General features: G+C 44.5%; 5 protein-coding genes across 6 annotated transcripts; 1 reads left to right on the forward strand and 4 right to left on the reverse strand.

Moving 5' to 3' along the window:
- The first annotated feature begins 150 nt into the window (after positions 1 to 150).
- Positions 151 to 2713, forward strand: LOC115673430 (COMPASS-like H3K4 histone methylase component WDR5B). Its single transcript, XM_030595593.2, has 3 exons — positions 151 to 851; positions 1237 to 1549; positions 2352 to 2713. Exons 1-2 carry the CDS (start codon positions 186 to 188, stop codon positions 1525 to 1527), a joined length of 957 nt encoding a protein of 318 aa, XP_030451453.1. The 5' UTR covers positions 151 to 185; the 3' UTR covers positions 1528 to 1549; positions 2352 to 2713.
- On the reverse strand, positions 2577 to 6887 carry LOC115673427 (cation/H(+) antiporter 15-like). 2 transcript variants are annotated; one of them, XM_056314968.1, is made up of 4 exons: positions 6413 to 6887; positions 6043 to 6329; positions 4541 to 5536; positions 2577 to 4458 (listed from the first exon to the last, which is right to left on the reverse strand). In XM_056314968.1, exons 2-4 carry the CDS (start codon positions 6271 to 6273, stop codon positions 3196 to 3198), a joined length of 2490 nt encoding a protein of 829 aa, XP_056170943.1. In that variant the 5' UTR covers positions 6274 to 6329; positions 6413 to 6887; the 3' UTR covers positions 2577 to 3195. The 2 variants fall into 2 exon arrangements, with proteins under 2 accessions (XP_056170943.1, XP_056170942.1); XM_056314967.1 differs by having other exon boundaries at positions 6043 to 6886.
- Positions 6888 to 7379: 492 nt separating this feature from the next.
- LOC115673698 (uncharacterized) lies at positions 7380 to 10255 on the reverse strand. Its single transcript, XM_030595947.2, has 3 exons — positions 9864 to 10255; positions 7736 to 7877; positions 7380 to 7653 (listed from the first exon to the last, which is right to left on the reverse strand). The coding sequence occupies exons 1-3, from the start codon at positions 10154 to 10156 to the stop codon at positions 7549 to 7551; spliced, it is 540 nt and encodes a 179-aa protein (XP_030451807.1). The 5' UTR covers positions 10157 to 10255; the 3' UTR covers positions 7380 to 7548.
- A 2066-nt stretch (positions 10256 to 12321) lies between these two features.
- LOC115673641 (transcription repressor OFP12-like) lies at positions 12322 to 13263 on the reverse strand. Its single transcript, XM_030595861.2, has one exon. It carries the CDS (start codon positions 13182 to 13184, stop codon positions 12531 to 12533), a length of 654 nt encoding a protein of 217 aa, XP_030451721.2. The 5' UTR covers positions 13185 to 13263; the 3' UTR covers positions 12322 to 12530.
- A 9040-nt stretch (positions 13264 to 22303) lies between these two features.
- Positions 22304 to 24267, reverse strand: LOC115673712 (protein MARD1-like). Its single transcript, XM_030595962.2, has 3 exons — positions 23578 to 24267; positions 22706 to 23500; positions 22304 to 22485 (listed from the first exon to the last, which is right to left on the reverse strand). The coding sequence occupies exons 2-3, from the start codon at positions 23482 to 23484 to the stop codon at positions 22398 to 22400; spliced, it is 867 nt and encodes a 288-aa protein (XP_030451822.1). The 5' UTR covers positions 23485 to 23500; positions 23578 to 24267; the 3' UTR covers positions 22304 to 22397.
- Positions 24268 to 26035: the final 1768 nt, after the last annotated feature.

A 26035-nucleotide genomic window follows, 5' to 3' on the forward strand; every position in this document is an offset into this window, starting at 1 on the left:
AATAATAAAAAAAATCTAGAATATAAAAAATTCTCATCATTGTTTATTATATCTAATCATATTTTATCTCAATTAATGGCTCGACGACCAAAACGCCCCCCCCCCCCCCTAATTTTATGTCTCAAATCCCACGCTATAAAAGTCGCATTCCGGACTGCAAATTTATTTAGACGGACATCAGAAAAATGGCCAGCAGCGGCGCCACCGCCCCAACGCCGCCGCCGGAGTACAGGCCCTACCGCCACCTGAGGACCCTGACCGGCCACTCCGGCGCCGTCTCCTGCGTCAGGTTCTCGAACGACGGCAACCTCCTCGCCTCCGCCTCCCTCGACAAAACCCTAATCGTCTGGTCCTCCGCCACCCTGTCCCTCCTCCACCGCCTCGTCGGCCACTCCGAGGGCGTCTCCGACCTCGCCTGGTCCTCCGACTCCCATTACATCTGCTCCGCCTCCGACGACCGCACCCTCCGCATCTGGTCCTCCCGGTCCCCCTTCGACTGCCTCAAGACCCTCAAGGGCCACACCGACCTCGTCTTCTGCGTCAACTTCAACCCCCAGTCCAGCCTCATCGTCTCCGGCTCCTTCGACGAGACCATACGCATCTGGGAGGTCAAGACCGGCCGGTGCCTCAACGTGATCAGGGCCCACTCCATGCCCGTCACGTCCGTCCACTTCAACCGCGACGGCTCCCTCATCGTCTCCGGGAGCCACGACGGCTCGTGCAAGATCTGGGACACCAAGAACGGGGCTTGCTTGAAGACGCTGATTGATGATACGGTGCCCGCCGTTTCCTTCGCCAAATTCTCGCCCAATGGCAAGTTCATCCTCGTCGCCACTCTCAACGACACCCTCGTAAGTTTTCTCTCTTTCTGGAACTTGTGCGATATGTCATCGATCATTGTCATCGATCATTGTAAGTTTCCAGCTTGTTGATATGATTGGTGATTGCTTCTTCTTATTTGAAGATTATGTGGTCATTTCAGTTTTTGATTTTCGCTTACGTTCATGGGCTTTGCTGATGAGTTCAGAATCTTGTCGTTGGACCAGCTAGATAGTTGGACTATATCCGTAGAAAGTTAATTGAAGAAGGAGAAGTTGATGTTTCTTGGTGATATGTTATGTTCTTGTGATGCTTTCGAATGAATGCAATAAGGGAAGAAATATTAGTGGATGAGTAAAAAAGTTGGCGTCGCCAATTCGTCTCCAGTTGTATGACGTTTTGTGCATTGGGTTGCAGAAGCTGTGGAACTACGCAACCGGGAAGTTCTTGAAGATTTATACAGGTCATAAGAACAGTGTCTACTGTTTGACTTCTACGTTCTCTGTTACGAATGGAAAGTACATCGTTAGCGGCTCGGAGGATCGGTGCGTCTGCATATGGGATCTCCAAGGGAAAAACCTAATTCAGAAACTTGAAGGCCACTCTGATACAGTCATTTCTGTCTCGTGCCATCCGACGGAGAACAAGATTGCATCTGCCGGCCTTGATTCTGATAGAACCGTGAGGATTTGGTTTCAAGATGCTTAAGTGCTTAGGCTGTGATGTATAGGTGAGTTTTTGTATCCCCTATCGAATGTCTAGCATCTTTGGAAAATGAAAGAATGTGGATGGAGCATTCTCTGCTTAGCGTACATCTTTTTCGCCGGAATTGAAATCTGCGAAAACCTTGTTCCTACATGACCCGATCAATTCGATCAGGCATTCACCATCTATTTTCATTGTTCAACTCTTTGACAACATGAAAAATCCAAAAGTGCTTGTTTTGAGACCTGTAGTTTTCTTTTGCTATACTGCCTTCTTGCCGCTATATAGTGATACTAGGTTGCTTCAGCTTGCTTACAGTTGATGTTCTTGTCCGTCTCTCCACCCCCGGCAAAACTCATGAGAATATTGAATAACAGATTAGTTTTATCAATAAGTATTCAGTGAATAGGAAAGTTTCTTTTATTTCTGGCATCTATACATTAATACAACCTGTCATCTGAGTGCGATGGAACTGCATTGACAGATATGAGAGTGGCCTATAGACGTTCATGGGTTTTACGCCACGCAAAGACGATTCTGGTGGTTTCCATGAAATGAAAGCACTGGGTTTTACTGATCTAGCTTTAGGGAAGCAATTTATCTTTGAGGAGCAAAGACATTGGTTGTCTTGCTTTGAATTAGTTTCCTGATTCAAAGCTTCAAGTCTTCTGAAGATTCTAAATTCATTCATTTCCTTTCGCATGTCAATTAATGATCAGGGCTATGTACCTTAACATATTTTCGGCTTTTTTTATCTAGTTTTTGAGATGTTGGATTCATGGACAATTGTTGAACTTATTCTGTGCTCTCTTGCGTGGTTTTTGTAGATGGATTTCAAGCTGTTTCCCTGGATGTCGAGGAGGGTAATTTGCAGGTGTAGCGGGCTCGAGCAATCCAAGTGCTCTTCCTTGTTCCGATGTGGGTTCAAGCTTTGCTATCCACACATGCGATGGGTACTATAATCTACCAAAGGCTACTGAGACCCACAAGCAGGATGAATGTGTAAAACTCCATAATAATTGGAATCCTTTTGGGGATCAGTTGTTACTAGATTATGATCCAGCATAGATAGTCCATGTGGTGTAGAATCTATCCGATGTACTAGTAGATGTTGATACATTGTGTACTGATTTCTCCCCATGGTTGAGGTTTACTCAGCTTGAATTATATATCTAATGGGTTGTACTGACGGTGTAAGAGTCTTTACTTCATTCCTGATAAGGCTCTTATTCTGTTTCTGAGAGGTGCCCCATTGGTCCTGAAGAAACACTTCCATCGAAATAAGTTTCATTGAATGTGTAGGGGCTCTTTTCTTAGTGACAGCTCCATCCATTTTGTAAATCATCATCCGTATTCCTAGGATTACTGCTCTTCAAATGTACTCATCAACTAAATGGAAACGGTATGTTTTTCTATTAAGTCTCGACCCGATCGTAAATCCATGGCAAAAAGTATAGATGGGGTACAGACACAACATCGTCGGATGGAGGCAGTTTGAAGCACGGTATGGCCAGTTTCCATTTCAGATCTGTTCTAGTGTCTGGGGGCAACGAGGGGTGCAGCGCTGGAAGCAAAGAAGCCATGGCATCTCCATGGACGAGTCGAGATACTGGACCGGCTTTGGGTGTTGCTAATAAACGATTGCCGCCGGTTCTCACAATCTCCCTTCGCTTAACAAGTGCCTTTGCGCCGCCAGTTCTTGACTTTCCATGGACGGGCGTTGCCCAAAAACCTGCCCGACCCAGCTTCAAACCCCGAAATTTTGTTGGTATACTGCTGCACTACCAGAACAGACGAGTTCAACGCGAAATTAGATGTGACGATCGCATCTCCTAAGGCTCCCAACTCCGGATACTCGGTCAATTCCGACAGGCTGGCCGCGAGTGGGGACGTGCTTTGTTTCCCTCGTCCCACAATGCACAATTCATACGATTCTCGCTCCATTATTTGCCCCATAGCAGTCAGGGTTTCATGCAAGTCGTTCACCACTTCCTCTATGTAAGAGAAGGACTGATTGTTCATCGTCTTCGACCTGAATTCGTTTATGTACTCTTCGTCCATTGCTCTTTGCCTCGCATGCTCCTCAAAGACTGTAAGAGCCCCTTCGCTGTCCTTGGGGTAGTCCAGCGGTGCGCGGTCTATGGTGCCTTCCCCTTCGAAGAACCGTACGACTGTCAAGTGAACCTCAGGCTGGAGTGCCATCCTCCAGGCATACGCTAAGGCCTCCCGATCGTCGGGCCCGCACACGAAGAACACTAACAATGCTCGCCGTCTGTGGTTGGACATCCCTAGACCCCGGTTGACCAGCAGAGCTACGGAGCACGGTGCTCTCGCCAGCACATTTTGGTTGACGTCTTTGATGGAAGAACTGCTGCTCTCGGATTCGTCGTTGTTCTTTCCCTGTATGTGGAACGGTATGATTATGATTGAAGCTCGCTTGTCTTCCGCGATGCTGCAAACGTCCACGTGTATCGTGGCGTAGGGCGACAGAGCAGACAGAACTTCGACGGACGCCGTGTTGTTGCTTTCCCTTTCATAGTCTTCAAAGGCTTGGACGATCTGATCCGAGTCGGCCTTTGCATTCTCCTCGCTTGCCCTGTGGGAATTTGGCTTGTACGCATCGTGCACGACCAGCATCGCCGCTGAAGTGTGCTCTGTGAGCTCCACCAGGTGGACGGCCGTGACGTTGATCGGGGACTCCCTGGTAGCATGAGAGAGCTGCAGTAGGTTCACGATGCCGCGCATGCTCTGAGTCGAGTAGATTCCCGCGAGGACTTGAAGCGGCGAATCTAGTCCAGTGCTCTGGATGGTCCTCCGTTTGTGCAGCATCAGAGGCTTTTCAATTCTGTAGGTGCGCCTGATGATTGGAGGGACCGTGAATGTCATCACCAGGAGTGCTATAACCATCACCGCAGATGACTCGATGTCCAGAAGCTGTATCGCATAAACAAAATCACACGGTTATGAGACTTAAAAAACCAAAATCGCGGTATGAAGGGCAATTACAGAGCCGTACCAACAGATCCCGCCCAATGTTGATGACGATAATGGCCAATAGTCCTTTGGTGTTCATGAGCACTCCGAGCGTCACGGATTCTTGTCTTTCCATTTTGTAGTATATGGAGATGAGAAGGGTGCTCAAGAACTTGGCGACCCAAGCCAAGCATATGAAGACCGCCACGTGCGCACCGGTCCTTCCTTTCGGTATCATACTGGGAACATTGGTCCGGAGGCCGTTCAATAGGCAATATAGTGGTAGCATTATCCATGACGTCACCCTGTCGATCCTCTCCGTGATTAGGGTCGCGAGCTGGCCACTCGGCAGGATGAAACCGAACATGAAAGACCCGAAGATCGAGTACAATCCTATTGCATCTGTTATGAAACCCCATAGCATGACTCCGCAGAGGACGAATTGGACCTGGTACTCCGTGTACTCATCCCCATCCATCGTCCGGTCGATGAGCCACAAGAGAGCCGGACGGCCCACGTACATGCAGAGCAGCACAAAAACAACGGTAGAGATTGCAATGAAGAAAACGTTATCGTGAGACATTGTGATCACTGTAACGAGTAACAGCCAAGTGCCTATGTCGCTCACATAGGCACAAGACAGCGCCGTTCTTCCGGTCTCCGTGCGCAGGAGCTTGAAGTCGGACAGAATCCGCGTGACATCGGGTAAGTTCGTGGCCGTGAGGGCGATGCCCCACACGAAGGCACCCCTTTGCCTCAACCACTTCTTGTCCGTCTCTTCAGCTTCCGGGACAATCAAGAAATACGAGCCAAATCCTATGGCGAGCGGGACAAGAATCCCAGCCAGGGCGATGCTTATGGATTTCCTCTGGATTCGAAGTATAGGAGCCAAGTTCATCTCTAACCCGACGAGGAACATGTAGTAGACGACACCCAAGGTGGTGAAGGCCTCCATGACCGTTGCGCTCGCGAAAGGAAGGAAATGATCGTGGAAATAAGTGCCATCTCCTAGAAACGTCGGCCCTATGAGGATGCCGCCCTGCAATCAAATGAGTCGGTTGATGAGTTTCGGCTCTTTTTGCTGCTTCCTCTTCATTTTTGCAGCGAAAGTTTTGAGAGGATTTAAATGGCCAAGATGAGCAATGGAAGAGGAAAGCTAGCGTAGGAACATAAAGTCGAAACTAGGATGCTCTTAATAAGCTCACACTAGAATTGAAATTTCCCTCCCCAAAAAAGGGCAATTTCTCCCCTTTATATGTTTCGAGAGGTCGATCTAGATCCATACGAGAGTTGAGACTCCGGTAGCTAACTCATATGCTTATGATAAACTACATTTGAATCAGTCGGGATTCGGAAATTCGAAAAAAAAAACGTAACGTATGGTAATGTAGGTTTGTCGAACTGAGGAAGTGCGTGCCTAATCTGGCCGAAACAGAACGTTTTACGCGGTCCCGAGTGTTCGAGTGTTCGCTGATACGAAAACATACGCCAAAAGATGTCGACAAATTCGGAAGAGAGGGTGCGAGCGCTCGCGTGTGCACTCACAATGATCTCGGCGACAAACCGAGGCTGATGGAGGGGCTTGAGGAGGACGGAGACGAAGCCACTCATGACAAGCATGACCAGAATTTGGCGGAACAGCGTGGGAAGAGAGGTGGCAAGAGGATCCGGACTCCATTCCGAGTTGGTCGAATTAGCAGGTGGGCACACTTTCATCTCATTCCTTTCCGGGTTCACGATGACCTTGTAATCCTTGAAAGTATCGTCGAGCACCATTTTCACGGATGATCTTGAATCGGCTAAGGAAAGAAGACGACGAAGCAAGAGCTTCTCTGCAAGGAGCTCAAGTTAACAGGGCAAAGAACAGAGTTAGAAAAAAGTAAGGACGAGCAAAGGAGAGAAAGAGATCAATAACTGATAGGAGTTTGGTTTGAGAGGCTGTGAGTTTTTTTCTGGGTGGCCTTCGCAACTGCTAAAGCAGTGTCGATGGCTCTCTTCTTCCTTGTACCTTGTACGGCTCTTACAGGGACGTTGGTCTAGAAACTTTTTGTTGAGGATCAGTTGATTGTTTGTGCTAAATTTTAGCTAAAACTGTCCAATGGGTTATTCGGTTTGCTATCCGGCGTCGTGTGGGGCTGTGATTCGGGTTGATCTAGCTATTATTGTCCGCTGGAACACGGGTGGGTCACTAGCAAAACCGACCCACGATTCGCACGGGAACAACTCCGCATATGACTTTCAGGTTAGCCATGAAAATTAAGAGGGAAGGCTCATAACATCGACGCAAACTTTGAGAGGCGAGGCGACGTGTTCTTGATACTAATATCGGTCGATTTTGTTTCGGGTTTTTGCCAGCCCAGCTTGGGTTAAACACTCGCAAGCTGCAACGGAAAATTACTTTCGGATGTAAATATAACTAAGCTGTGGAAGAAGCTAGTAAAAATATCATATTCAAAGAAGCAATTACGAAATTGTTCCTGTCGTTGTTGCTTCTCAAAGGAGCAACAGGCTTGTTTGAGATTTTCTTTTATTTGAACGAAAATTCAGGCTTTATCGTTAAAAAACTAAAAAAAGAAAATCTACATTATCTGGCAAGCAGGGAAAAAGAGAAGAACTCAATTTGGCATGTTCTAATAACTAGATAGAATCTCCCTAACTTCCTTTTCAAGATTTTTCATTTATGAAATCCAAACCCAACTTCCCCAGAAACTTGCAGTTTTTGTATTTCATGCTATCTTGACAACCTAGAACATTCTTCAACATTTTCTTGAGACTTAAAAGAGTTAAATGTATTTTTCTTCATTGCAACACGATTATACAATACTACCGACTATAAACTTTAGCATCTATGCCTTACCAAAAAAAAAAAAAAAAAAAAAAACTTTAACATCTATGCAAAAACGAAGAAAAGAACATTTTCCGCTGACGTTAAATACAGATCTTCATTCCATGAGATGCTTTCGACATTCAAAAAATCCTCATCACTCCACGATATACCGGGACTCACCCTTCATCCTTTCTCTGCTCCTCTCTTCCGGCTTCAGCTAATGATCAGTTGGAGGATTGGTCTATACCGTCAGCCTTTGTCGAACCAAATATATCTTCGACGCCACTTCTCACCCTCTTTCTTCTCTCGGCAATCATGTCTGTGTATGCCTGAAACAGGAAAGGCGATTCTTGCAAAACCAATCGATCCCCTTCTCTTAATGCAGGATGTGTGATGGGGCTATGGCCATACCTTAGGGTAAGAGTAAAGGAAGATGTACCACCATGAGCATATCAGCAAAGATATAATTGCCGTTACCAACATTGAATGCAAAATTAGCCAGCTACCGGCAATCGCTAATGTTCCTGTCAATATTATTGTCCAAGGCTGACACCTGTCGATGCAACAATTGGATGCACAAACATGAGTTATGAATAAGAAAACTACTAATACAAAGGAAGGATTCCTGTTTTAACTTCTGACAAAACAATCCTGTGAGCCAAAATAAAAATAAAATAAAATTACAGATACCCATTACAGTTGAGCAAACCAATCTGGCTAGACTTAAGAGATATGAGCTTTAACTATCACCAGAACATCATCCATCTCTTGCAGCAGTTCACTTTTCCTTCATATGGGTAACCTTGTACACAAGCTATGCTATCATCAACAGGAGGCATGTGCAGATTTATGTATTATATAGAGCAGGATCTCAATCATAGTATTGGAGTCCTCACAATATAAAAAAGGTCGATCACTCTGGTCATCAACTATATTTCATTTCATGATGGAGGAGGAAGTGCATATATTTTCCGTAAGTATTTTTGGAATGAAATCAGATGCATGATGTGAGACTGTGTGCCTAAGCATTATGAAATAAGCCACATCATTTCCTATTATAAGCAGACTATAAGCAGCCTAGATATCCATTTAGTAGAGGAGAATGCAATTCGTAAAATGACAAGATCCAAATGACACATTTAATCCCGATATCCAAATGTTAAAGTTTACAAAAGAACCTCTAAGCTCCAATGTCAAGATTTAAGACAGGCCTATCATCTTAATGGCACTTTCTCTCCAAAAGTTCAAGTATATCAGACAATATCCAGACTATTAGCCGAAGACTTCTTAAAAGTGAAATTCACGGCTATCAAATAGAGTTGTCTGGAGGGAGAACACATAGAGCAAAACATCTCTGAGAGTCTGCAAAGCAGGTCTTTCAAAGGATTCTGAACAATAATATTACGCGCGAACAACTGGCCATCAACATTAGATAGAACTTGCATCTTCACAGAGGAGAAAAGCTGAAACATGCACATACAAAGACGGTTATGACTGAAGTTGTACTGATCATACATCTGAATCAAGTATGCATGGAGAAAGTTTGTTAAAGGATTCTGTCACTGCAATGTAAACATGTAAACAAGAAACATGACAAAGTTCGTAGATCTACAGGTAAAGTACTTCAGAGCTCCTAAAGAATTCTAGAAAGCAAGTGCTTGAAGGCAGATGATGATAGCATAGAACAATGCAAGGATTAAACAAACAAGGAAATAACTCAGAATGCCTAAAACTGAAGAATAGTGTGCAAATTAATGATCAAAACCATGAATCACTGACACGGATTCTATTGGTGCAGGTCAAATTGAATTGCTCGCCGAGATATCTATGGATTCCTTAGTTAACCCCATTAGTAATTGACTTTTCCAGAAAGCACCTGGGCATCTACCACCACAAGTTTCTAGATGAATCCACAATGGTTCCACATTGTTCAACACGGCATTACAGAGATTTTTGTACAATACTGATTCTCCTTCAAAGCTGCCTCGGTTGTAGTCAAGTTCAACAACCCGGACGTGGAACCATATGCTATATCCCAAGCACAACTGCAGAATGTTCAAGTGTCGACGCAAAATGACACTTCCATTTACCAACTTGAGCCAATGCAACTCAACCGCAACAGCAACACAAGAGGTAGCCATTCGAGCAAGAAACCATCAAGTTCAGTAGTTGATTAGGCATGAATGGATCACCAAGACAACCCCATCTGTCGGCAGGTCTTCGAAACTGACCCATGAATCTCAGAAATCAAACTCAGTAAAAAGACATGTCAAAAGCATGGTCAGCCATTGTTCTCACATAAAGTACTGGGATTTTTTCTGCAAGAACAGCTTATGTACTTAGTTGTATCAGAAATTCCTAATGACCCTTCAAACGCAAACCCCCAAGCAATTGCTGAATCCACCAGACAGAAGAACGCGTCAATCAAAAACTCCACCTTGACATACACCAGCCCAAAACTACACACTTCCGTACCATCGCGAATAGAATGAGGACAAAACAAGGGAACGACGGGAAACGAAACTGGGGAAAGTCTCACCAGGAAGGCTTGGTGTCCCAGACGGACTCGTATTCGGGGGAGAGATAGTTCAAGTACCCATCCATGTCGTCGACGACGCCGTTCTCGTCCATGAACATCGACTCGTTTCGCTCGTTCGAACCGCCGGCGGACACCGCGGCTCCGCGTCGATAGCTTCCCGTCGCTGCTTCCCCGCGAGAAGGAGACGCGGGTGGCGAGAGAAGGGGACGACAGAGGAGGTGGGTTCGCGACGAGGGTAGGGAGGGACTCCATAAGCAAGAGATGCAGAGCGGGAGCGGCGACATCGTCCCCATTTTTTGTCGTCGGAGAAAGACGGGGGGCGGCGGCACCTGTAGCTCGGTCGGATAGGAGGACCTAACGACGTCGTTGCCACCAGAACGAGTCAAACTCTGCACGTTTCGTCCCTCGACATCGTAACACACGGTTGGGATAATAACGCGAATGATCGATGAATTTGATCCGATGTACAATATGATAATTGAACTTTAAATTTGTTAAATATAATTATCGAATTTTTAGCGTAAAGACAATATTGAACATTTTCTTATGATTTGGGAACTATATTGAATATGTACCAAAAGTCCATGAATCATATTGAACAAATTAAAAGTTCAAGAATCACATTAAACATTGTACTAAAGTTCAAACATCATATTATACGTTTTGGTCAAAGTTTAAGAACTCATTTACCCAAAATCGTTTGCATGCACCATGTCTATTTTCTTTTCATTTTTTCTCTGCATTCATTTTTTTTTTTTCGAAAACATTTGGTGTATTCAAATTGTTTAAATCTGTTGGGACGGACCATTCAATGGTGCATATGGATCCAAGTCCATGCACCTTATTTGTGAGTAAATCACACTTGAAGTCCCTCGATTTTTAATTTCGATTGGTTTATCCACGAACTTGCAATTTGACTTTTGGCAACATCAACACCCCAGTAGATGCGATTCGAGAAGGGATGATCATGAAATAATAAATCTCGCATGATGCGAGAACGAAAGAAAGGACGACCATGTCAGTGGCACGATTGTCATTATCGATTAGCCTCCGTGGTTTGAAAATCAAATTAGCCCGATGGATTGAAACCCAACGATATTTTGGCCTCCAGTACGGGTTTTAAACGGATTTAATGCGATTTAATTATGTGTTATTTTAGAATCCTCTCTGACGTTGGCATGATCAAACACATTCAACCCGTCACGGTTGTGGTATGAAATGGATCTTAGTATTATTTACGTACCCAAAACTCTCATCTTCACCTTCCTCCTTAGTCATCACATATACGCATGGGTCAATTTATGCATTGTCTATTACATGAAAGTGCGAAGTAACTACTTGCAAGCCATGCTAACCGTATCTGTCCAATTATTATAACTCGCTAAATCCGGTAGAAACATGGCCGTGCCCCAGCGTCGTTCGCCGGAAATATAGGGCAAGAACCCACTTCGAGCATCGATGAATTTGGCTGTTCTTCGTTTTTAAATTGGGAATCTAAGAAGCGAAGCCAGAGCACAAGACAACAGTCAACAAGTACACCATGCACAGTGAGCATAGCCTCCATTTTTGAAACCGCGAGTTGCAGTATTCAACAATAATCGTACTCTCTTCTCTTACACATTTTAGCGGATCTATCCCCATTTCTCTTCCCCGGGTTTCATCAACCTGTTTGTCATGAAAACGAAAAGAACAGTAGATATACACACACCGACACAGCAGATTCCTCGAGCTTCGTCTGTCTTTGGCACCATTTGCAATCTTATCGATTCAGTCCAATTTCGGCTTTCTCTCCGGTGTACCGTACCGTGTTTGATGCGAAGATTCCCCCCCTCTCTTCAGGCCCAACCCAAAAACAAAACAGGACACTTGATCCTGTTCTTGAACCACGATGGGCACAGATTTTAACCCAATATCTTAGCTAACTCAATCATGTCAGAAAGATATAGATTCTAACTTGTTTTTTCTTCCCACTACACATGGTGGGTGCCCAACCCTGCCTTCTCGCAGCCACTTGACACGGCAGCATCGTTGAACAAATTAACTTCGGTATCAGCAATTTTCATATTCACCGATGGTAGTGATTTGTCCGACCATATTTTTAATTGGCGAGTTGTTACGATTACGGGTTAACACCCACATGCAAACGCTTAATCAAAATCAAGTGTGAGTGATGTTAATACTCATAGCCCATCAATCAAATGTATAGTTGGAGACACCGACGCTCATGTTTCTTCCCATTTTTGGAGTCAAGGATTAATCACCAGATCCGCAAAATCAGCACCTAATGGATACGACAACAGCCAAACACTGCCCTTGCTCAGAATAGTGTGGTCCCTTCAGCTCTTCTGCATTAACTTAAAGCAGCAAGATAAGAAACGACAGCAAACGTAAATATGCCATCAGCTCAATTTACTGATCCCTGATTAAGTAACCAATCCATTTTCTTATGGGACAAGAGTGATAAGTAGGCCATGTTACTCTATAAAACCATAGTTATGACATATCTGCGATTTGATGTACACGACATAAAGACAAGAGTGGGAGTGCCCGTATATGACGCCAACCCCGCAAAAAAGAATTCGTTTTGTGCATCGGTGATAGGACATGGCGATCCCTCTTTGGTTTAATGGACCGCAGGAACATGGTTTGCGTAGTAATTGTCGTAATCTAATCACTGCAGCGCCGGAGAATCTTACATCCGTTGCCACCGTGGGGATACTCGGCTCCGCCGCCGCGGTCGCTCCGTTGCCGTGGTGGCCGCGACATGAGGCTGACGAGGAGGTCGGCGAAAGCGCCCACGATGATCTTGTGGGTGCTCTTGGGGTTCAGCGCGAGGTAGCACAGGAGCAGCTCGTGCAGCAAGTCCCAGTCGGACTTTACGTCGAACAGCTGGCGCGCCTCCACCATCTCTTGCATGGACCGCCGGAAGTCCGCGTAGGGGTCCGGGGAGTAGGTGGGGACGGCCACGGTGTCGTCGACGAGCGGCGCCGAGGCCTCCGCCCCAGCGGCGGCGGCGGTGGAGGCGGGAGGCGCGGAGTCGATGATGGAGTTGGAGTGGCCAGGGGAGGAGAAGAAGAAGCGGTGGGAGGCGAAGGCGGCGGCGAGGTCGGGGTCGGCGGCGTCGGCGGCGGAGGAGGTCGAGGAGGGGGAGGGGGAGGAGGAGGAGGAGGGGTGGAGGGTGGGGTCGTACAGGGTGTTGAAGTTCTTGATGAGGGTGGAGGTGGGGGTGGCGGAGAAGGGCGGGGACGGGGATTGGGGTGACGGCGTAGGCTTCCACTTCGTGAAGCAGAGGTTGAGGTTCTTGCGCAGCGTGGCCGGCATCGCCGGATTTGGAGCACAGAGCGAGCGAGCGAGAGAGATTGGGCAGAGAGAGCAGTAGCTATGTAGGCAGGCTTTTTGCGGAGACCCGGAGTGGGGCAAAGCAGAGCAGAGCATCGATGGTAAAGAGATAGCTCTCTAGGTACTTATATTTGTGTTCAGAGAGAGAGAGAGATCATATGTCAGACAGTTTGCTAGGGACCCAACATCACCATTTTCAATCATCTATCTAGTACAACTATTAGCAACTGGTTAGGTAGCTGCTAGAGACCGAACGCTTACACCTGCGCGGAGTCTACATGATGTGGCGAGCAAGAATACATGTAGCAGAACTTTTTTTTATGTTCGTGCTATGTAATGCCCTTTTATCTAAGTTTATTACGCGGTATAAGTTTTTCATGCCGCGAGCTAATCGATCATTTCATCGCTTTCCGCGCGGCTTATGCCGTGCATAATGGTTGTCGAATATACAGCGGTCTAAGGCAAAAAACAGATATCCCCGACCAAATCGAGTTGATGTGGAGATTAGATCTTCGCGCATTCATTTGCTCTAGTTTGCTTATCGAATGAGAGACCCCCAAAGAACCATATGCATAGCACAAACTTTCCAACACATGCTATGAAAATTCAAGAGGTGGGGTGTGGCTATAATATCTTTGACCTCTCATTCGAAAAGCCTCTTTCAATTTTTTTTTTCCTTTTTTGTTTATCGATGTAATCGTCTCGAAATGTATAAACGTGTCGAATAATGTTAATTTTCGATCTCGCCAGGGGTATTTTGGGAGGAACAGTCACGAAAATATGGATCTGCCCCATCTTTTGGTCCCACGGAGTTGCAGAGAAAATATTGATACAATATGAGTGGGCTTGTGTATGACTGACATGCCGTAATATTTTCTTCGGACTTGCATGTTTTGACGTTCAATAACGAAAAGTATGGACCGACTGCTTAATCTTACACATAAAACATGCACTCATAACTATAGGCCACCGTTATTAATTTTCAGTCAATTTTTGTCCAAAATCGCTGACGTGACGCAATGTTGAATTGGCATCCATACAATAGTATGAGAACTATATTGAAATTTCGTGCGAAGATTTAGAACTAATTTGATAAGATTGAAAAGTTTATGATTAAATTAGCATTTATACAATAAGATTAAGATTAATTGGACAATTTCTCCGTGAATTTTTTACTAGTCATGACTTCCTCATAGGCCATAGCTTCCTTTACCCCTTTGATTTGGAAGTAATCTAGCTTGATCGTCCACCATTTAAAATGACCTAATTTTTGGAATTGACTCTTGCACAAGTTTAATTTACCTCTAGGTTTAGACTCTAGGTTCTCGACCCAAAAAAAGGTTAAGACTCTAGGGTCAGTCACTAAATTAGGAGTCCAACCATGTAAAGGGCAAATGCAATTTATCACCTACCTCAGATTCTGTACAAAGTAAACTTGCCCAATTGAAAGAAATAAGATTGCATTTGATAATACTTCATCATCCTCCACATGTGGATGATTCTAAATTTAGGGTAGATTCCATTGGACTTAGTCAGGTTGTTCAATTGGGCTAGACATAGGTAGTTCGATAGGATGGTCTAGTCCAACCACCGGTGCAAATTCTAGCATCACAACCTTCGGATCGGGCAAAACCTCGAGACGTGCTATCGAAACCGTGTTTGGCCCCCCGAAGGCAAATAGTTCGGCATCGAGCCCGCATCAAAGGTGTCAGGTCGCATCGGATGTTGACTTGGACGTCGCGCATGACGGTAGACTTGGTTGTGCATGGGGCGGTCGCGAGGAGCCCGGCTACGTGACCGGCCGGAGAAAAACTCCGTGGCACTTCGGGAACATCGGGCCGGCCGTCGTCCGCCCCTGGATCACGTGGCATCGATGGGTTGGGTTGATGAGGCAGACAGATGAGGAACGCTTGCGAATCCCTCCACGGGGTCGGGTGGCTTGGTTGGACGATTTCAACCACCCGCTTGCTTCATCCCGTATCCAACGCCCCTAACCGAACAACCTCCGTTAACTGTTCGCATCACACTGCGCTCTCCTTGATAACTTGACCTCGAGACTTTTCCCGATTTGAACATCACCGCACCCGTCGGTTTCGGAGGGTCCCGTGTGTGATCTAACGGCGGCCGCGCGCCGAGCTCACACGAACCTCCCGATACGTCGGAGGCGTGGAGACAAATGAATTGAAGATAGGGTGACAACAGCTCAAAAGGGGAGGGGGAAATTGGTACTTCGTTAGGGTGAAAGTAGCTGCGAAAAGCCAAGGGGGGGAGTGTTTTGCTTTATCTTTAAGAGAAGGGACATGGCACTGTCCGCGAGAGTTTAAAGCCAGAGAAACAATAATACAAAACTGGCACTCCCGAGAGATCAACATCACGTCACTCGAGAGTCGAGATAGAGAGAGAGAGAGACGGCCATGGCACACGAGCCGTGAGGCACATGAGATTTCTGCATTATTGTACTTCAAGAAACAACATCCTCTCTCTCTCTCCCTCTCGATCTCTCTCGTTCGAAGTTCTTTCCCTCCAAACTCAGCAATTTTCAAAAAACGTTAGCTCCGAGTGCGCGACCGTTCGTTCTAGAGGCTCGGATATTCCACGGGTTAACGGAGTATTTCGCGAAACCGAGATTTACCCGCTTAAAAGACGGACTTTCAGATTGTAACAGAGAAGAAAAAAAAAAATCAAAGACCACTGGCAGCATGTGCATGGATTGATAGCTGACTACTGTCACTGGCTCTTTCTTTAGGACCAAACTGTGGTCTTTAAATATAATGACTTGAACCCCAAAGAAGATGTCCTTTTGAAACGACCTGCAGAAACAGCTGGGAGGGACATGCCTGAATGCAGATCCCACGTTGCAGTTCTTATTACACATTGAAACATACCTGTACTTCATGATTTTTGGAGAACTCATTTTCGGGTAGGTAAATTTCGGGACTACTGCGACGCACCCGATTAAATTTTACGGACCGCGGTGCGGAACATCAGCAGCTAAAGGTCCGGATCGACAGCTCGAATCTGATGCCATTTACACTCGGCAACGTGGAGAATCGAACTCGACCTCGACGTGTGCTCATCTAATTCACTTGCGAATCCATCTGTCGACCCCATGAATCAAGCCCCGCTTCGCTTATGTCCCGTACAATCGAGCTCTTACTAGCTTCTGAAAAAATAGCAAGGCGGGTCAACACGCGCGATCAGTCTCGTTACAGATAATCTTCGTGCTCTTGAATTATTTGCTGAAACTCATCGAACCGGACACATGGGATCCAGGGTGCAGTACAATAATTTCCTTTTCCCTCTAAGTTAGACAATCATGCAATTGTGCCTTTGTTCTTTATAGCAAATATGGGAGATTTCCCCTCAAATTTCTCGTCGGGGTTGGAACTCGGAACGAAGCACAACGAGATCATCTGCCAGAAGGGCAGAGAAAGAACTGACAGTTGCGCAGAGCATCTTGAGCACACTTGATGATCAGGTAGAAGCAGCAATGAGCTGTTTCGATCGTACATGCATGCTCTTCTTCTTTTTGTTTTTTTTCTCAAGGCTGAACAAATCATTCGTAACACTTGTCACGTGACCCGTTGAAATGGGTTCGGGGCGATTTTCCTTTCGTTGCGGATCGAATTACAATAGGCGCATGTGCTGGAACGCTCGATAGAGTTCGGTTTCGGGGTTTAGGGAAAGTGATTTTCTTCTTGCCCGGAAAGAAAGTTTTTTTCTCCCAATCTAAGCTTGTTGTTTTCAGTTCATGGAAATCGTTCTTCGTAGATCGATTAATTTTCCGTCATTCGAACACTGGAAAGTCGGAAAACAATTTCCCGAAGATAGTTTTTCTTGAAAAATGGTGCGTCTGTTTCGCTGAAAAACTTCATGATATAGAAAATATTTTTCATTGAATCATTTTCAAGGAAAACGGTTAGTTTTCATTTGTTTGATAAGGAAAAGTGATTTTCTTCTTGCTAGAAGAAGAAGTCGTTTGCCCCCAATCTAATTTTATAATTTTCAGTCAGTGAAAAACTAGGGGTGAGCAGTTCCCGATCCGATCCGGTCCAACCTAAGAACTGGAAACCGAACTGGGAGGACCGGTTCCCAGTTTCTAGGACCGGGGACCGAACCGGCTAGTTTTGGGACCGTGGATCGGTTCCAACGGGACCAATCACTTATTGGTAAAGGCAAGAGGGAATAGGGGAAATTAGATTAGGCTTTCTATTTTTTTCAAAAATTTTAAAAAGTAAATAAATATATATGAAAAAAATTAGAAAAATATATATTGATCGGTCCAGTCCGGTCAGTCCGGTTCCCACCTTAGAACCGGGAACTGGACCACCTGGAAACCGATTCCACTTTTAGGAACCAGGAACCGGACCGATATTCCCGACAACCGGACCAAACCGGTTGGTCCGGTCCGATCCGGACCTGTCTCGGTTTGGGTAGTCCATCTTGTTCACTCCTATAAAAAACGTATTCCATCTATCGACTAATTTTCCGTTATCCAAATACTAAAAAATCGAAAAAAATGATTTTTCGTAAACAGTTTTCCTTTAAACAAACGAACATCAGTTAAAAACATTTTATCTCGCCACTCGAAAGTCCGAAATTCTCGGTCCGACATTGCGAGGCAGAGAGTCTTAGCCTAGACAGAGAAACTTCCTCTTTTACCGAAGCGGGAAGTTCGTGACTTTTGAAGCGAGATTATAAAGCAGGTTAGCTTTTTGAACCCAACACAGCTTTCTGCTTGCTGTATCTGTCTGTCGCATGGTATCTCGGGAACTCTAGTGTTGTATTCTTCCTGCGGGACGAAAGTTCGGATCGAAATTCCCTTGGGATCAGAGTCGGAGCCCAGCAGATCTGTCTTCAACAGGGAGCATCTCCTAATCGAAACGGAACTGCAGATCTCGAGTTCGATTCGCTCGCGTTTCCCCTTTCTCTAACGAACAGTTAGACCCGATGGCCCCGCGAATCGAACATCTAACAGCAGGACGAGAAGCGGATCGAAGCTCGAGCGGGCATGAGACCAACAGGGTGTTTAACATCCTATGTTATGACTGTGGCTTTTCTCAATTCACTGCTTTTTGCATGGTCCAAGGCATGGCCCAGAAAAAAAGGAGTCACGATGTCTTGGCACAATACCATGCCCATTTCTCATCATTGAAAACAATAATAGGAGTGACCGCCAAGGCGCCAAGGCACCAAGGCGATCGGTCTGGTGGTCAAACAGTCATCTGACCTGCACAAGGCCGGGAGTTCGATTCATGGTGTGAGCGAATCTCCGAACGACGAATGTTGTATTGCCTAGTTGCAGCATACCCCGTATGGAGAGATAGCTTGGCGGGCATGCAGTGACGAGAGATTCAAAGTAGTTATGACTTAAACCGGACATTTTATAGTAGGTGTGAAGCTGTTGTAATAATGCTCAGAAGGGTCGCCAGAGATGGTTGCCATTCTTTCGCTCTTCGGAACTGCTTTTTAAGAAAGAAAGAAACAAATTGATTTAAGCACCATGCACGGCGACATCTCGGAAAAGTACCGCCATAGGAGATCGATCAAGCCGGTTTCCTTGTTGGGCTTCTCTACAAATCGATATTGGAGACTTTGTCGGAATTTCTCATTCGAACTAAACAAGCGCCCTCGAAATGTTCATCGACTTGACCTTCATTAAAAATAAATTAATTTCCCATCGTATTCCAATAGTTTGAAGTTTAGATTACTCGGGCCAACTTTCCGCCATCCCCTATTTTTTTGCGCACGAACCATTGAGTTTCCGGCCGGCGGGCAACGCGGGCGGCCGGGCCTAGGCGTGACGAAAGCTGGATTGAGGCGGCGGGCTCGGAGGTTACCCAAATTGGGCCTAACAGGAACAGCCGGTTAGGCCCTGATCAGGGCTTATTCCAAATTGACAAAGGCCTACTTACATGGCAAGCATGCAAGAATCGAGCAATTTCAATCCCGAAAGCAATGTCACTCGATTTAATGTTTCCCACGGCGTACCGCTGCTAAAGCAAGTACGTGTTGTCTGTCGTGTGAGAAGATGAAGGATTTGCTCATTAAAAGCTCCTACCTAAAAATGCCTGCGCCCATGTCCCACACGTTACATACATCTTAACCCACATCTAATCTTGGAAGGGAAAAGTACACCAAAAAAAAAAAAAAAAAGCCCTAAACTTATTACTTTGATACCAATTCAGTCCTAAACCTTTCGATCGAACAAATTTAGTTATAAACCTTTTCACATTGATACCAATTCAGTCCATCCGACTAATTTTGGGCATATATTGCTGATGTGGACACCGGCCGTCCTATATAACGTGTGGGCAAGCATGGGTTAAAAATATCGTCACTGTTCCCTACAAATTTTTATTTTATTCGGCGAAAATATTCCCTATTTACATAAGAACAGTGACATTATTATTATTTTTAATTATTGTTGTCGACCCGTCTAAACTTTGAGATTGTATTACTGAGGGACCCACACAATTCAATTAGGATCTTTGCTTTAATATCAATTTTTCTTTTTAGAGAATTTACCGTGATGCTAAAAATAATCAATTGAAAAAAAGGGATTGCAAGTAAATTGCTAGAGCTACGCCTACGTAGATAATTTGTAAAAGCAAAATAAGATCTTGCTTCCCTAATAACCATCTGCGGTGGATAAGTACAATAGGATTAATTAGCATTTTCTTTTAATTATGTCCGAAGTTGATTGATGAAATTCCCTATTGCGCATTACCATATCACGCGCTTTCTTTTTACTCGATGAATGAAATTTCTATTAGCAAATGAGTCTTAATGCGCCAAGCGCAATCATAGTTTAAGCGATCTCAACGACCGGTAACTTCGGATCACGGATCGTGCAGAAAATAGTTGTCCAATATCATGCTAAACAGATCAACAGTAATTTAGTTGCCTATGGATCTTGATTTTATGCATCAACTAGGCTTGGATTGGATCCTTTGTGATGAAATTTGCTCACGGTGGAATTTAATTTTCATAAGCTTTTGGGCCCAAGATGGGGTTGCCCGTGTTCAATAAAGCGAACGTCAACACGTTATGCATGGGCTCTACGGCTATAAATAGTTTTAGTTCCATGATTTTTTTTTTAATGAGAAATCAACGTTTATATTATATCGAAGTATTGCATGTCGCTTGCCTACGTGATTTATAAGTATTTTATATACATGTGGTCTCCATTCAATTATCGACTTAAAACTTTTAAGTTGGAAAATCGAACATGGTATTACAGTCGAATTCCACCCCAATTTATTTCGCGTGTGAAAGGAGTAACACTCGAAGCCGTATTTACATACAATCGGTCTCCCTCCACCTCCGGTGTAAAAGTACCCCAAAATAATTAGAGACGAGCATTGGAACCAAACCGAATCGATCGATTTCCAGTTCCTAAAATTTGAAACCAATGACAATAGGTTTGGTTCTTGGTTCCAGGTGTGGATCGAACCATCCAGACCACCCAAACCGATAGTTTTCTCTTTAATTCTTATTATTCCAAAACCCTAATTGCTCATTTTATTTTCGTTCAGTCTTCGTCAAGCTCACACCCCTGGCATCTCTCAGTCTCGGACTCTCAGTCGCTCTACTGCCTCCCTCGCCGCCTCTGACTTCTCTCAGTCTCAGTCATGCTCACGCTTCTCGCTTCTCACTTCTCCCTCACTCACGGCTCAACGCCTCCCTTTGCCCCTCTTGCTCGACGCCATCTTGAGTCTCGCCTTCCTCAAGTTGCTCTTGTCTCTTAGTCCGCCTCTCTTAGCTCGTGGACTCTCTCGCTACTTGCCTCCCTCTTTCATTCTTGCCGCTCGGTTATTGGTGTCACTCTCACCTCTCACCGGACTTACCCTCCATCGCCCCTTTTTCTGTAAGTAACTTTCTTCGTAGTAACATGTGGGTTAGGGGACTTTTTCATTTTCGGCAATTGATGCTCCAACAATGGCCGAGAATGATTCGGTACCTCTCTTAACTCAAGAAAAGGTATCACCTCTGATTCTTGATTCCACAAATTGAGAATAGATCCTTCTAGTTTGGTTCCCGATTCTAGTGTGGAAATCGACTCACCCTAAAAATGATCGCCCTTATATATAATGATCTCCCCAAAACAATATGCATGTAGATCTCTACTCATCTATCAATTTCAACTAATGAAGCTACTCATTGACAAAGCCTCATCTATCAATTTCAACTAATGAAGTTTCCTCCTTGACAAAGCCTGGTTCTTACTAAATGCAAGATCAACGTTTTCTTCGTGAAGATGTAGAATCCAAATCGAAAGCTACCATCGGGGCAAAACCCTTATCTTGCACGAATTCAACCTACCAATCGGTTGACCAGAAGAGCCTTACCCAACTCTCTCATGTTTTCCTTGTGAATTCAAGAAAATTGGGCAAAAAAAATCAAACTCTGGTCCAAGTAATTTTCAGGAGCAGGACCACAATATGGGGATGAATAATTTGATCAATTTCTAAATTAATCTGTAGCAGAGGGAAGACCCTGCAATGTGAAGACCGATCCAACTCCTCACATATATATATCAATTCAATTTAGCTCGGATCACGAACTTGAAAGTGACTTCCCATCTGGATCGATGCGTGGGAAGAGTCAGATATCGGACGAGACTCGCGTTATTAAAAAGAAATGGTATCCCAAATGCTTACTCAACCGAAGCTGGAGCCAGGATAAGGCTGATGAGGGCAGAGAATCTTCTTCAATTCATTAAAATTCAACTCCTGTCATGATATTCTCACGTACAAAAACGATTGATTGCAATGATCTGATTATAAAATCACAACATGGTTTTTCATACTTCATCATCATCATCTGTTGGAAGAGCCAGGAGGTGGCTGTGGGCAGAGCGCTCAGAAGCAAGCATTGTTTTTTTATTGCTCAAGAAAGGGCAGGAAGTATTAAACAAGTAGAGGTCTGCTTGCTTCATCTGCAGATTCCAAAACCAAAAAAATTGAAAAAAATTCATAATCAATGGAGGAAGCTCTACAAAATATCTCTCTTTTATGTCTTATCTGCAGGAGAGCGGTGATATGAAGAAGCGTTAAGAAGTGTTCCCTAATCTGGCAAATGTTGAGTCCCGTGAAATCCATAATAATAGTCTCTGCAATTTCTGGAATAGTAGTTCTCGAGATGCACGAAACTTAGGGAGGTGTGAAGTGCTCGAGTTAGAGAGAAACGTAATCAGGCTTCTGCAAAGATCTCTGCTTCTGCTTCATCTTGCAGCATCTCTTGGTACCGGCATTCACTGCTACAGAAAGCTTTCTCACCCCTGCAATGAAACCAGAACAGCTTTAGAAAAATCTAACATCATCTTTTTTTAATTGATTTCACAGATTTGTTCTCTCATAAATATCTCCCATCTGTCCAGGGTGTGGACTGTGGAGTGTGTTTTACACTCCATGACATTATCTTCTATGCTCTTGAAAAGAAGAGGAAAACAGAGGAGGAGAAGGAGAACCTGTTTGAGTTAAAAGTAGATGGACAAGTACCTGTAAATGTAAATATCTGCGTTCTGTTCAATGCTCTTCTTGCAAGTGTAGCAGGAGCTGAGGAAGTTATCTGGACCAAACAGTGTCTGCTTCTTAACCTCGCTGGACAAACAATATGTCTCAACTACAGAGCTACCAAAAATATGAGTGGCCGTCGGGTTAGGCCCGTGAGATATCACGCATGTGTAGTCCTCCGAGAGCTCCATCTCGCTCACAGACAAACGCCCTCTCAACGGCGCCTGATCGTCAAGAAACGCAAAATTCGGAGACCCACTTGGAGAAACCGCGGGCTCTTGAACGGGAGGAGCCTCAAATTTCAGTCTTGATCCGGGCAAGACCAGCTTGTCACTTCCTTTGACGACAGATTCTTGATGGGTGCGTGCTTTGTTGTTCGACAGTGTGTCCACAAGAGCGAGGCCGGTCCTTGCCGTGGAGTCGAGTTCTCGAAATGGGTACTTGTTGACTTCATGGAATTTATCTGGGAATCTCGGATGTTGGTGATAGTTTTGGTACCAAAATGGGAATTTGAGGTGAGAAAAAGGATTGATGTGGAGGGTTGCGCTTGGGCTGCTTGGACCACCCACACCCATTACGTATTTGGGCTCGGTGAGTGCAGTCTTGATCATCAAATGCATGAATCTCGAAGCTAAGAAAGATGGGAAGATCGATTTGTTATTAGAGGCGTGCTTGTTCTGAGCGGTGGTGGCGGACTGAGACCGCTGATCGGCCACCAATGCTTGCTTATTCCCTGTCACTGCTCTTGGCCTGTTCCTCAGCATTTCGTACCCAATTTCGCTGCCAAAACGGTCGCAAAATTTAGCATCAAGAAATGATCCGAGAGAGAGAGAGAGAGAGAGAGCAAAGAAACTCACTACGCAAATCAGGAAAAGAGGTCTTTCGTTTTGTGGTTTGGTATCCTCAAAAGATGAAGATGAGCTTGGCTTTGAAAAACACCGTTAAAGATGATCCTAGTCGTTTCAAATAGAAGACAAATGTGTCCAAATTTCTGCTGCCTCCATGCCTGACCACCACAACACACTCTCTCTCTGTCTCTCTCACAAACACTGTATTTGGTGATTTTTTTTCTTGGGTTCTTCGATCCTCAGAGCGAGAGAGGAAATGAGAGAGCGATAACCGCAACACCAACAAAAGCTGCTGGATCGACAAAGAGAGCAGGGGAAAGAACCGCCATGGCCAGCAGGAGAACAATCACTCTGATCCTCTCAGACTGAAACTAAACACTCAATGGGGATGGAGCCACAGATTTGATAAAGCGCCCACATAACACCATCATCATCGATCAATCAATCAATCAACGTCACTGGGGAGCAAATGAGAGCAACTCCCACTTCCAGCAAAAATCCCCTCCCTCCTTTTTTTTAACGTTCTTTTCCCTCTCTGGCCTCGGTGGTGGTGGTGGTGGTGGTGGTGGGTCAGCTTCGCCACCTATGTCATCAATGTTATCCTGTTCCCTGTGCCGTCTCTCTCTCTCTTTCTTCTTTCAGAGCACCAGTTCTGCAAAAAAGAAGGCAACTTCGAGAGAGAGAGAGAGAGAGAGATGGAAGAGACGTGGCATATAAAGACGGAGGAGGCGTGTGCATGCAGAGTCAGTAGCTTTGACAACGCAGATCCCCTCCCAATCCCATCAGCACCATCACCATCAATCGCTCATTTTTTCTTCACGAGGAATTTGTCATCTTCTCACGTTACATACGTGTTAAGGATCATTCTTGCGGGCGATGTCCCACGAAACGCTCGGGATTGGAGCTTGCCTCGTACGAATCATCCGCGGTCTGCCACAGTTGTGAATTCAGCGCTGCAATCTTCACAAGATAGATTTGACAAATTCTTCACATACTTACGGTCATAACGCATGTCTCATTGACAACTTTTACATGATTATTTCGTCCAAATTTTTTGAGGGGCCGCACATTCAAAATATTTACTAATCGAACCTGCGAGCTATGACATCTTTCAATACAACCGCTGTACTCCATAATTATGACGCGGAATTACCGTCATATTGAACAGACTCTATCTTGTGATTGCCGAACCTGTGATATGACTATGTGAAGGTGCCAAATCTAATCCTGAACTTATTCAGAGCTTGATAAGCATATTATTATTTCGGAAAGGATTCGACTTGATAATTACCATTATTATATACATGGGTTATCAACGCAAGAAAAAAACTCTCAGAAAAAATCTACTCCATCAAGAATTCCGTGATTGTAATTGTTCGTATTCTTATTGATCGATTCAAATAGTTGCACATGATTTAAGATCGTAATTCGAATAACTATACACAAGCATTCATTTTCCTAGGATGAATTATAGTTCAAACCGCTGTATACGCACGCGTATACGAGGATAATTATAGTTAGAAAGGGAAAATGACACAAACAGTCCTTGATCTTTGACCTAATGTGCAATTTGATCCATGAACTTTTAATTTGTTCAATATAGTCCCTGAACTTTAGCCTGATATTCAATTTGGTCCCTGAACTTTTAATCTGTTCAATGTGGTCCCTGAACTTTTAGTATGTGTTCAATTTAGTCCCTGAACTATTTGAAAATGTTCAATGTAGTGCTTCTATTAATTTAAGTGTAAGAACTACATTGAACATTTTCATATAGTTCAGGGACTAAATTGAACATATGTTAAAAGTTCAGGGATCACATTGAACAGATTAAAAGTTCAAGGACCAAATTGAACATTAGGCTAAAGTTCAGGGACTATATTGAATAAATTAAAAGTTCAGGGATTAAATTGCACATTGAGTCAAAGTTTAGGGATTGTTTGTGTCATTATCCCTAGTTCGAAACGAAGACCAAGTCCTGTTCCTTTTTTTTTTTTGTTATCGTGAAGCTTTTCACTCTATCTCTCTAGCTGTCAAATTCAATTTTGTCGTGACTCGCTCGGATGGTCAATCGTTTTTGTTCCCATCTCCCTCTCTAAATTACGAGATAGGCATTGGCCCACCGCAGGCATAATTCATTTTGTCGTCTTCTTCCATCATTCCCTGCGGGTCCCATGCATCTGTTCATCCTCGGATTAGGACAATAAACACTCGAAATTATTTGCAAATTTTTCCTTCGTTTGATCCAAATTTTTCATCAGATTTTACTATTAAATTTTATCATTTAGCGTAGGACTAGAGGGATATGGAAAATGTTTAATGAAATTTCTCCTTTGTCGTCTGATAATTGAGCTCGGGCAAGTATTTCGAGGGTAAGGATTTGATTATTTCGCTTGAAGCTCGGATAAGTGCTGCATTGAGATAACGTAATCCCTATCATCGCACTTTTTGCTTCAATTTCGCAATTTTA

The sequence above is a fragment of the Syzygium oleosum genome, unplaced genomic scaffold (genome assembly GCF_021117445.2).
Source record: "Syzygium oleosum isolate NSW1041296 unplaced genomic scaffold, Sole_v2.1 Sole_v2.09, whole genome shotgun sequence".
Lineage (NCBI taxonomy): Eukaryota > Viridiplantae > Streptophyta > Magnoliopsida > Myrtales > Myrtaceae > Syzygium > Syzygium oleosum.

Excerpts from the sequence above, each read along its gene's own strand:
- LOC115673430 (XM_030595593.2), top strand. The coding sequence starts at position 186 with ATGGCCAGCAGCGGCGCCACCGCCCCAACGCCGCCGCCGGAGTACAGG. Across the intron at positions 852-1,236 it reads CCACTCTCAACGACACCCTC|AAGCTGTGGAACTACGCAAC; the intron begins GTAAGTTTTCTC and ends ATTGGGTTGCAG.
- LOC115673712 (XM_030595962.2), bottom strand. The coding sequence starts at position 23,484 with ATGCTGAGGAACAGGCCAAGAGCAGTGACAGGGAATAAGCAAGCATTG. Across the intron at positions 22,486-22,705 it reads GCAGATATTTACATTTACAG|GGGTGAGAAAGCTTTCTGTA; the intron begins GTACTTGTCCAT and ends GTTTCATTGCAG.
- LOC115673427 (XM_056314968.1), bottom strand. The coding sequence starts at position 6,273 with ATGGTGCTCGACGATACTTTCAAGGATTACAAGGTCATCGTGAACCCG. Across the intron at positions 5,537-6,042 it reads GGTTTGTCGCCGAGATCATT|GGCGGCATCCTCATAGGGCC; the intron begins GTGAGTGCACAC and ends ATTTGATTGCAG. Across the intron at positions 4,459-4,540 it reads ACATTGGGCGGGATCTGTTG|CTTCTGGACATCGAGTCATC; the intron begins GTACGGCTCTGT and ends TATGCGATACAG.
- LOC115673641 (XM_030595861.2), bottom strand. The coding sequence starts at position 13,184 with ATGCCGGCCACGCTGCGCAAGAACCTCAACCTCTGCTTCACGAAGTGG.
- LOC115673698 (XM_030595947.2), bottom strand. The coding sequence starts at position 10,156 with ATGGGGACGATGTCGCCGCTCCCGCTCTGCATCTCTTGCTTATGGAGT. Across the intron at positions 7,878-9,863 it reads TGGGACACCAAGCCTTCCTG|GTGTCAGCCTTGGACAATAA; the intron begins GTGAGACTTTCC and ends TTGCATCGACAG. Across the intron at positions 7,654-7,735 it reads TCCTTTACTCTTACCCTAAG|GCATACACAGACATGATTGC; the intron begins GTATGGCCATAG and ends TTCCTGTTTCAG.